This window comes from Octopus sinensis, linkage group LG7 (genome assembly GCF_006345805.1).
Source record: "Octopus sinensis linkage group LG7, ASM634580v1, whole genome shotgun sequence".
NCBI classification, from domain to species: Eukaryota; Metazoa; Mollusca; class Cephalopoda; order Octopoda; family Octopodidae; genus Octopus; species Octopus sinensis.
In genome coordinates this window covers 99,645,058-99,657,557 of record NC_043003.1, presented here as the reverse complement: position 1 = coordinate 99,657,557, position 12,500 = coordinate 99,645,058, and the positions used below count along the sequence as shown (strand labels likewise).

At 38.3% G+C, this 12,500-nt stretch overlaps 1 protein-coding gene across 4 annotated transcripts in view; it reads left to right on the top strand.

The window, feature by feature from the left end:
- Positions 1-12,500, top strand: part of LOC115214217 — a 293,684-nt gene that overhangs the window by 45,808 nt on the left and 235,376 nt on the right. Inside the window, exon 2 of one of the 4 annotated variants that reach the window (XM_036504991.1) lies at positions 12,153-12,289. The exons of 2 other annotated variants lie outside the window; for them this stretch is intronic. In XM_036504991.1, the coding sequence (XP_036360884.1) occupies positions 12,153-12,199 (47 nt within the window). In that variant the 3' untranslated portion in view covers positions 12,200-12,289. Of the gene's footprint in view, positions 1-10,103; positions 10,218-12,152; positions 12,290-12,500 lie in introns of those variants that run through there. One more of the 4 variants, XM_036504990.1, reaches the window with a different exon arrangement.

Genomic DNA, 12,500 nt, shown 5'->3' with positions numbered 1-12,500 from the left:
TTTTTTCTTTCATTCTTTCTTTCTTTCTTTCTTTCTTTCTTTCATTCATTCTTTCTTTCTTTCTTTCTTTCTTTGTCACTTTTTATTACTACGAATTTTGATTCTCAGAACTAAAAATGCTCCGAACCATTCTACATGTCATCTACACTACCATAATGCAAACTTCTGGAGCTGTCTCTCTGAAAATAATGTTTCCTTTAATCGTTAACTCACACTCACAAAGTTTCTTCAGTTTAAATGTCAATGGCATGGGCCTCGTCATTCCGTGAGGGCTAGCAAAAACATTTGGTCCTTATCTAATTTTTCCCTCAAGCTATCTTAAATACTTAGGCGAAGCGTATCGTCATATGGAAGAGACGTTTCTGGTGCACTTATTAGATCTTTGTATTAACGCACAGGAAATAAATGTATATCGTCAATTTAACTCACGCGGACACATCTCTGTCCACTATGTTGTTCTTTTAATCGGTGAAGATCTACAGAGAAATACCTGATATTTAAACTAAGAAATTTTACCCCTCATGATCTTAGCACACGCTTCAAATACCGTTGATCCTGTTGTCCACAATTTTCCATTTCACCCTTTAATCGTCCTTTTGGTCTTCTTAGGTTTTTTATAGCATCTACGAATGATGTATATAAACATATATTTCCTCAGCCACCGTTTTATCCAGAGTCATTAGAATTTCGATGCGGTGAAAAAGCTTGGAAACGCTAGTCTGGAAAGTGCTAGCGTAAAAGACAAAGCAAAATAAAGTCAAGTTTTAAAACTGAAAATACACAGGACAGAGACAAAGACTGGTACCAGGCACCATAAACACTGATGAATAGATAATATTAACGAAACAAAAACGATCAGAGAATAGCATACCAGAAAATTACAAAAAGAGTTTCGATCGAAATATAAAAAAGTAAATGTGTATGGCTAGTGACAATTTTACAAGAAAGCGAACGATAGAAAAGACTGATAGAAATCAGCAGGTGTAAGTAGCATGAAAGGAGTGAGAGGGGAGGGGGCAAGATGATTTATATGTATATATATACACATATATCATATGTACCTAGTACATGAGTACATACCATACATATACATACATACATACATACATACATATGAATAAATAAATGGAGTTTACCTGCGTTAAACTCCATTTATTTATTCATATATTATACAAAAAATTCCACGTAAACCCGAAGTTTCTACCTTTATAAACAATGAGTTACAACCTCTTTACTTGTGAGATTTTTTGCTACCCTGGTAACTATTTATTTATTTTTTCGTGTTAATTGTTAACAAGGTAAAAATACACTCATATATATATATATATATATATATATATATATATATATATATATATATATTATATATATATATATATATATATATATATATATATATATAGTACATATATATATATATACATATATACTAATACACATGATATGCATATACATACATATGCATACATATACATAGATCACATATACAGATATATGCATAAAAATATGTGTGTGTGTGTGCGCGCGCGGGCGCGTATGCGTTCGCGCATAATGAAAAAGAAAGGGCTTTTGTGCCAAGTCAAAATAAAGTGCTTCCAAATCTAGTCAAAAATAAAAGGTGAATATTATATTTTGCTGATGAGATCATAATATAACCAAAAGTGTCCTCTTTACTTACTATAATAAATGTATCATAGAATGAGTCATTGATTAATACTATTTCTTCCTCACCACAATTATTTTCAGTTATTTTTTGGAAGTTCCCAACGTTAACTATGTTAACGATAACTTAATTATGCAATATATTCGTATTCCAATGAACAGTTGACCTCTGCCTACTTCACCGTAATCGATATTAATCACTTCATCTGAAATGGCAGCCATATATTTTTGCTAATTGAGGCTGAGGTAATAGTAGTGGTAGCAGTGGTGGTGGTGGTGGTGATGGTATTTGTGGCTGTGGTGGGGATATTTGTAAGGATATGAATAGTAGGTGTGATAATGATGGTGGCAGACGTGGTTGTTGTCGTGGTTGGTGCTTCTTTTGTGATGATAGTGGTGCTGATTATGGTAAAATAATAATGATTACGATAGTTCAGGTTGTTGTTGTTGGTGGTGGTGGTGGCGGTGGTGGCGGTGGTGGCGGTGGTGGCGGTGGCAGGGTTCCGGAACATTTGTTCACGTAATAAAGTCTTCAATCGAAATTCTTCCTCTTCCAGTAACATCATCTCCACCCCAGTACCAGCACTAGCACCAGCGTCATTACCAGCACCCCCATGACCACTACCTCCACCTCACCTATTCCTACTCCCATTCCTCCTCCTTCTTTTCTTCCTCCTCTACGACAATTACTACAACCCTCCTCCTCTTCCTCCTCCTCCTCCTCCTCCTCCTCCTCCTCCTACTACTACTACTACTACTACTACTACTAATACTACTACTGCTACTACTACTCTACTACTACTACTACTACTACTACTACTACTACTACTACTACTACTGCTGCTGCTGCTGCTGCTGTTGCGGTTGTGATCCCACCATCCTTTAGTTGACATTATTTTCACATTATGGTGTGTCCTTATCCTTAAGAAATCAATATTATTTACACTTTAATTGTACCATGTTTACGTAGTTTCGCTTTCGTCTTTTCTGTTGTTGTTGTTGTTGTCGCTGTTGTTGATTTCCATTTCTTTCGTTGTCTTCACTACATCAGTTTTCGCGCATGCTCACATCGATGCGTATAATTGTAATTAACGTAACACTGATAATTCTTTCTTTCTTACCTTCTTCCCCATTCTTCTTACTTCTTTTTCTTCTATTTCATTTCTCCTTCTTTCGTCTTCTTTATTTCTATTCTTTTTGATGGATTCAACTAGAAATAAAAGTTGGATCTTTCTCAAACCCCTTCCCACTCCTTTAGGTAAGACACGTTGGAAAATGTGGTCGTGGGTTTCTTTTGTTGGTTCCTTGTATATAAGAAAAAGACGGGAGAGTCACACCCTGAAAGTTGTTTGTTTATATAGTCCAGATTTCCATGCATATAAAAAAAAGGCGAAAGAGCCACAGCTAGAACGCCGTTAGAAAATGTAGTCCTTATTACACATACGGCTAAAATGACAGAATGGTCATGACTGGAATACCTTTGATCATAGATTAGCTCAGTGGAGCCTAACCTGGAACTAGACATCACTGGTACTTGTTCTTATGGAAAATTGAGAACTAAAAATCAAAAGTGTCTACTGGATTCGATCACAAATCGTTGAGGTGTCGAACTAGTTTAGGCTACACTAATAACACAAACGTCAACACACCGCTGGGGACATGAAGTCAACACTAAAGAAAGTATTATTTCCAGGAATGTTGCTGCTGCTGTGGTTGTTGTTTAGCCAAAGGATAACTCTGATATAATGTACCCATGATTAAAGATTTTATCGTCATGATGCTTTGATCGAATGTTGAAATCGCATCGCTGTTCAGCGTGTTAGAAACTTATTTATTGGTCTACGGGTGATTGCCATATTTATGTCATTGGCAAGTTTTGTGAGGTAGTTTCAATAAACCCTAAACTCCCACAGGCTGCTGCTACTGCTGCCATTGCTACGCTGCCATTGCTACTACTGCCATTGCTACTACTGCCATTGCTACTACTGCCATTGCTACTGCTGCCATTGCTACGCTGCCATTGCTACTGCTGCCATTGCTACTACTGCCATTGCTACTGCTGCCATTGCTACTACTGCCATTGCTACTACTGCCATTGCTACTGCTGCCATTGCTACTACTGCCATTGCTACTACTGCCATTGCTACTACTGCCATTGCTACTGCTGCCATTGCTACGCTGCCATTGCTACTACTGCCATTGCTACTGCTGCCATTGCTACTACTGCCATTGCTACTACTGCCATTGCTACTACTGCCATTGCTACTGCTGCCATTGCTACGCTGCCATTGCTACTGCTGCCATTGCTACTACTGCCATTGCTACTACTGCCATTGCTACTGCTGCCATTGCTACGCTGCCATTGCTACTGCTGCCATTGCTACTGCTGCCATTGCTACTACTGCCATTGCTACTGCTGCCATTGCTACGCTGCCATTGCTACTGCTGCCATTGCTACTACTGCCATTGCTACTGCTGCCATTGCTACGCTGCCATTGCTACTACTGCCATTGCTACGCTGCCATTGCTACTGCTGCCATTGCTACTACTGCCATTGCTACTGCTGCCATTGCTACGCTGCCATTGCTACTACTGCCATTGCTACTGCTGCCATTGCTACGCTGCCATTGCTACTACTGCCATTGCTACTACTGCCATTGCTACGCTGCCATTGCTACTGCTGCCATTGCTACTACTGCCATTGCTACTGCTGCCATTGCTACTGCTGCCATTGCTACGCTGCCATTGCTACTGCTGCCATTGCTACTACTGCCATTGCTACGCTGCCATTGCTACTGCTGCCATTGCTACGCTGCCATTGCTACTACTGCCATTGCTACTACTGCCATTGCTACGCTGCCATTGCTGCCATTGCTACTACTGCCATTGCTACTACTGCCATTGCTACGCTGCCATTGCTACTGCTGCCATTGCTACTACTGCCATTGCTACTGCTGCCATTGCTACTGCTGCCATTGCTACGCTGCCATTGCTACTGCTGCCATTGCTACTACTGCCATTGCTACGCTGCCATTGCTACTGCTGCCATTGCTACGCTGCCATTGCTACTACTGCCATTGCTACTACTGCCATTGCTACGCTGCCATTGCTACGCTGCCATTGCTACTACTGCCATTGCTACGCTGCCATTGCTACTACTGCCATTGCTACTACTGCCATTGCTACGCTGCCATTGCTACTGCTGCCATTGCTACTACTGCCATTGCTACTGCTGCCATTGCTACGCTGCCATTGCTACTACTGCCATTGCTACTGCTGCCATTGCTACGCTGCCATTGCTACTACTGCCATTGCTACGCTGCCATTGCTACTGCTGCCATTGCTACTACTGCCATTGCTACTGCTGCCATTGCTACGCTGCCATTGCTACTACTGCCATTGCTACTGCTGCCATTGCTACGCTGCCATTGCTACTACTGCCATTGCTACTACTGCCATTGCTACTGCTGCCATTGCTACTACTGCCATTGCTACTGCTGCCATTGCTACTACTGCCATTGCTACTGCTGCCATTGCTACTACTGCCATTGCTACTGCTGCCATTGCTACGCTGCCATTGCTACTACTGCCATTGCTACGCTGCCATTGCTACTACTGCCATTGCTACTACTGCCATTGCTACTGCTGCCATTGCTACTACTGCCATTGCTACTGCTGCCATTGCTACTACTGCCATTGCTACTGCTGCCATTGCTACTACTGCCATTGCTACTGCTGCCATTGCTACGCTGCCATTGCTACTGCTGCCATTGCTACTACTGCCATTGCTACTGCTGCCATTGCTACGCTGCCATTGCTACTACTGCCATTGCTACGCTGCCATTGCTACTACTGCCATTGCTACTGCTGCCATTGCTACGCTGCCATTGCTACGCTGCCATTGCTACTGCTGCCATTGCTACTGCTGCCATTGCTACTGCTGCTTAACTCAATTTCCTAAAATGTTAAGCACCAGGAAAATGAATCCCCGTTTCTACTTAAGACGATGGTTTCGCTTAAGTAGCTTTTCCTTGAAAAAAACATTTACATTCAGCAAAAGTCACCACGGACCAATGCCATAAAACTCTTCGTGTTTACAACAGTGAATTATGCCACCCGCTTTATATTTAATAACATTTAGGTGGAATGTGCCTTACCATAGTACCTATTAATACTTCGAGAAATAAGGTATCGCCTACGCAGTTGGTGTGCACATTGCAGAATGTACTGTCTATAATAGGCGGGAAGGAAATGACTGGAACGCCGTTAGAATCGTCAGTTCTGTCAGTGCAGACAAAGAAATAGATAATAACAACAATCGTTTATAAATTAGAATACATACATACATACATACATACATACATACATACATACATACATACATACATACATACATACATACATATAAACTTACATACATATGTATGTACATTAGCCACGATGACTTAGCTGGGCGAGACTTCAAAGTCACTGTCAACACCATTCTTGTATAAGAATAATGAATTTGTACTCTACAAAAGTTTGGAGTAACCTATTATATTAATGTAAGATTTGCTTTTAATTATAACTGAAGATAAAAGCAAACATTAATATATATATATATACATACACATACACACATACACACACACCCACACACACACACGCGCGCGCATATGTATGTATGATGTATGTATGTATGTATGTATGTATGTATGTATACTAGGCTTAGAAAGAATAAGTCCTGGGGTCAATTTGTTCGACTAAAGGCGGTGCTCCAGTATGGTCGCAGTAAAATGACTGAAACAAATAAAAGAATAAAATAATATATAAATATATTCTTTTATTCTTTTATTGACTAATTTTAATCCTTCAGTAAAGTAAAGAACAAGAAATTTTTTACTTAAAATATTGCAGCTAAAATTACATTTTGAATATTAAAAATTATTTTATTATAGTTTACAAATAACACTGTACTTATTTAAGTAGAATTTGGCTAATTTACTACCTTAAATACAGAAAAAAGTGACTAATTAGAAAAACTTACATATTAGCTGAACTTTTTTGTACAATAAATTTAGAAGATGAATACTGTAAAGAGTGATAAATTAGAAGAACTGGCATTCTTTAAGTAAAAAGTTTCTTATTCTTTACATTACTACAAGTAATAGCTTGTCCTATACTTTTACAGGTGTAATAACTTGTCCTGTACTTTTCCAAGTTTATAATCTGAAGAATATGACTTTTCATGCTCGCATTTTTCCATCTAATATATGTATATGCTCATATGCAAATGTGAGTGCATATAGTATAAGTGTGTAGATATTTGTTTACATATATTTATACATACATACATACATACATACATACATACATACATACATACATACATACATACATACATTATGCATGCATACATGCATACATATATACATGCATACATACATACATTTATATGTATATATATATTATAATAAGGGTTAGGCAAAATAATTTACTTCACCGCACACCGAACTTTAGAAATAGCAGCCCCCCCCCCCCAAAAAAAAAAAAAAACTAGCTATTTCTTCTACTGTAAGAAACAACTCTTTTACATACCGAATCACTACTTGGAATTATTAATTATTAATTAATTAATTTTACCCTTATTATTATTATATTATTATTATTATTATTATTATTATTATTATTATTATTATTATTATTATTATTATTATTATTATTCAGTAGTTTTATTTTTATAGCGTGCTTTCATTTCACTACCGAGCGCAGCTCTGTGTGCCTTGGGTATGTGCTGTGATTTGTTGTGATGCTCTGATGGTTATTGTATGGAAAGTGTTCTGCGTAGGATGTGTGCAGTGCCTAGTAGTGCAATTTTCTGTATGTTATATGTGTTTGTAAGTCCTGGTGTTTTTGTTATGTATTTGTCTGAATATTTTTTTATCATGCCTAATGCACCTACTGTGATAGGAAATGTTTCTGTTTTCAGATTCCACATTCTAGTTACCTCTATTTCCAGGTCTTTGTATTTTGAGAGTTTCTCCATTTCTTTTAGAGACACGTTGTCATCTGCCGGTATTGATACATCAATTAGAAAGCATTTTTTTCTTCACGATCTCTGACAACTATATCTGGTCTGTTGGCCTTAATTTCTCTATCTGTGTGTATCGGCATATCCCAGAGTATGGTTGCTTTCTCGTTTTCTGTGACCTTTTCTGGTGTGTGCCTATACCATCTTTTTTCTGTGTTATTCCATAATGTCGGCATAGCTTCCAATGTATGTAGGTTCCAACTCTGTCATGTCTGGAATATATTCCTTCTTAGCCAGGACTGGGCAGCTAGAGATAATATGATTTATTGTTTCTTGTCCATCTCCACATATTCTGCATTACTTGTAATATTTCTTTTCATTACATGTTTTTGGTAATTTCTGGTGGGGAGGCTTTGGTCTTGTGCTGCAATTAAAAATCCCTCTGTTTCTGCGTTGAGTCCTGAGCTTCTCAACCATTGCTGGGATTTTTCTTTGTCTATTTCTTTTGCGTTTAGTTTAGTCCAGTATTTACCATGAAGGGGCTTTTCTTGCCATCGTTTTATCATGTGGTCGTTTTGCTGTTCTATTTTTAGTTTGGATTTCATTTGTTTTATAGCTTTTGTTCGTTTCTTCTTCTTCTTCTTCTTCTTCTTCTTTTCTTCTTCTTCTTCTTCTTCTTCTTCTTCTTCTTCTTCTTCTTCTTCTTCTTCTTCTTCTTCTTCTCTTCTTCTTCTTCTTCTTATTCTTCTTCTTCTTCTTCTCTTCTTCTTCTTCTTCTTCTTCTTCATGTTTATTAGGTGGTGAGTATGATTTCTTGTTTGTATTTGTCAGCTTCCTTAAATACTGAGAACAATTTTTTGTTTTGCTCGTGTTTTGCCGCTATCTGGATCAGTTTTCCTTCCTTCTGAAGTAGATATATTTTGCCAGTCCTATGGTGGTTATTTATAGTAGTTTTCCAGCTGTATTTATAAGGCCTCTACCACCTTCTATACGTGTGTATATATAGTCTTTCTATGTCAGATTTTCAGATTTATTATTATTATTATTATTATTATTATTATTATTATTATTATTATATTATTATTATTATTATATTATTATTATTATTATTATATTATTATTATTATTATATATTTATTATTATATATATATATATATATATATATATATAAATAATAATAAAAAATAATATATATGAATACATATGCATATATACATACATATATGTACATACCTACATATATATGTATATATACATGCATATATGGGTACAAGACATAAAAAATGTGAACAAAATGAGAAACGGGAACATAAAAAACAAAAACATGGAAAACGATCTTTTATTCGGAAAAAGAAAGAAACAAACAGAGAAACGAGACAGGCAACATAAAGAACAATCCTTTCATCAGCTGTCCCCTGTTTTATCTACCCCGCGTTTCATACACAACACACACACACACACACATATATACACATATCATCACATCATTGCTTTATATCTAAATAAGTGTATGTTTATGTGCGCGTATATATGTATAAATATGTGAGTGTGTATACACACACACACACACACACACACACACAAACATACATACACACGTGTGTGGGTGTGTGAATATTTTTATATACATATATTTATATATGTTCACGTATATATTTATAGATATGTGAGTGTGTATACACAGTACTTGACTGGTACTTTATTTTGTCGATCACGAAAAGATTAAAGGTAAATATGACTTCAGCAGTGTTTAAATCCAGAAAGCAAAGACCCTGAAAAATACCTATTTCTTTACTACCCACAAGGGGCTAAACACAGAGAGGACAAACAAGGTCAGACAAACGGATTAAGTCGATTATATCGACCCCAGTGCGTAACTGGTACTTATTTAATCGACCCCGAAAGGATGAAAGGCAAAGTCGACCTCGGCGGAATTTAAACTCAGAACGTAACGGCAGACAAAATACAGCTACGCATTTCGCCCGGTGTGCTAACCGTTCTGCCAGCTCATCACATTAACAATATATCGTAGATGAATGACGAATGCAGTAAAGGTAAAGATGAGGTAACTGCGATGGTGGCGGCGGCGGTGTGGATATTTGTTTGATAGAGAAGAAGGAAGCCACACCAATTACTGGTTTAGTTTCAAATTCCAACTTGAGGGAACAATTAGCCTCGCCTTCAAAGTAACAGGTTACAATGGCGAATTGCGTTTACTTTAAACCACTCATGTTACTCCATTGAAATATAAACATAAATTCTAGCACATCAGCCATTATACTGCTGAAAGAAAATACTTCATTATGTGTGTGTGTGTGTGTGTGTGTGTGTGTGTGCATACCTGTGTATGTGTGTGCGCGCGCGTATATGCGTATATGCGAGTGTATGTGAACCCACATGTATACATATCACTTGTTTCTATAATTGCAGGTACAGAATTCGACACGTGGATCTCCTTCTCTCTCTCTCCCTCTCTCTCTGTATATATTTATTTAGGCGCAGGCGTGGCTGTGTGATAATCTCCCTTCCCGACTACATGGTTCCGGGTTCAGTCCCACTGCGTGACACATTGGGCGAGTGTCTTCTACTATAACCTCGGGCCGACCAAAGTCTTGTGAGTGTATTTGGTAGATGAAAACAGCAGGAACAGGAATAATTATTTCCTTATCTGTATATATATATGTGTGAGGCGCAATGGCCCAGTGGTTAGGGCAGCGGACTCGCGGTCATAGGATCGCGGTTTCGATTCCCAGACCGGGCGTTGTGAGTGTTTATTGAGCGAAAACACCTAAAAGCTCCACGAGGCTCCGGCAGGGGATGGTGGTGATCCCTGCTGTACTCTTTCACCACAACTTTCTCTCACTCTTACTTCCTGTTTCTGTTGTACCTGTATTTCAAAGGGCCGGCCTTGTCACTCTCTGTGTCACGCTGAATATCCCCGAGAACTACGTTAAGGGTACACGTGTGTGTGGAGTGCTCAGCCACTTACACGTTAATTTCACGAGCAGGCTGTTCCGTTGATTCGGATCAACCGGAACCCTCGTCGTCGAAACCGACGGAGTGCTTCCATCCATATATGTGTATCTTTATGTATATACATATCATACATACATACACAAACACACAAATATATATGCATGTATGTATAAAGTATTCAACGGGAGTATAGGATTGCCCATTACCCATAAGCATTTTCTGGACTTCTATATTTTCAATTTGTAAACCTTTTAACAGTATTTTAGGATGTCTAACGGCAGCAAGTAATATTTATATGCATTTGGAAATATTTAAACTAATTAAATTTCATTTATCCAATTGAAAAAAAATTGCAAGGTGTCAGGTCAGGTGAACGTGGCGGCCGTTTCAACATCACCAGCACACCCGATCCATCTCCCTCGCAGATTATCATTGAGATAAGCCTGCATAATGAGCTTCCAATGAGGTGGAGCCCAAACCTTTTGAAAAATGGAATCTTCATGTTCGTTTGCAATGAGCTCATTCCTTGGCCAGTTCTGAAGCATTTGCAGATAAACATCGCCGGTCACATTACCCCTCAAAGAAAAACGGGCCATGAAGATGCTTCTTGGAGATGGTGCAGAACACATTCACTTTTGGTGAGTCCCTCTTATGCTCAGCTGTGTTATGGGGATTTTCCTCGCCCCAAATGCGAACATTATACTTATTGACTTTGCCATTCGTATGAAATGTGACCTCATCACTGAAAACAAGACGTTCCTTGAACTCGGCTCTTCAAGTTTCTCTTGCATATGAACACAGAATTGTTTGCGCTTTTGCTTGTCATCTGCCGTTATGACCTGATTGAGCTGCAGCTTGTATGGTTTCATTAGCAAGCGTTTCCTCAAGACGTACCAAACTGTCGTTGGAGGAATCTGGGTTTCCAGACTAGTTCTTGTTATGGACTTCTTGGGGCTTCACAAGAATTTTTGGCGAACCCGCTGACCATCTCTTCCGATGTTAGTGGTCGTCCAAATCCTTTTGCCATGCACAGACAGCCTTCCTCTTTCAATTTTTTGTGCCTTGTCCAAATCCACATTGCCGTTGGTGACTTTTTAGAGAACTCTCTCACAAATGCACGCTGCACAGTCTTTTTCGACTGTGTTCGAGCATACTATAACACACAAAACGCCTTTTCTCTTCCAGTGAATGCCATTTCTATACCTCAAAAGATAAACATATCAAACATTAAACATAAAATTTTGACCTGTTTCTACACAAGATGTCAAAATTTGAAGTCATTTGAACAAGAACTAGCAAAGTGGTTGGATTGCGAAATGATATCAGATTTATATATATACATATACATATATATATATAGATATGTGTGTGTGTGCGTGTGTGTGTGTGTGTGTGTGTGTGTGTGTGTGAGTGTGAGTGTATGTGTGTGTGTGTGTGTGCGCTTATTTACACAGACACACACATATATCGATTGAAGCGTAAAGTATTATATATCCATTTCAGCCAGGATTACCAATCGGTTTCGCACTAGGGATTCAACGGTGTGTTAGATAACAGCCTGCGCTCTTCAGAGATAACAGTTATGGAAAAAATATAGAGATTTCTCTTTATTGCTGGAGGTGAAATGACACATGCAGTTTGTGGTTGCTGTTAAAAAGGGACCAAACGAACCGAGTAAGGACCAAGTTAAGACCAAGTTAAACATATACATATACACAAATATATACGTACTTTTACTTGCGTATATGCACGCATGCGTTGTTTCCATAACACCCTACTATTATTTAGTCAGGAGCAATTGTCCTAACGTTATACTAAAGGCACACCAGCACTACAATGTATGAACACCTT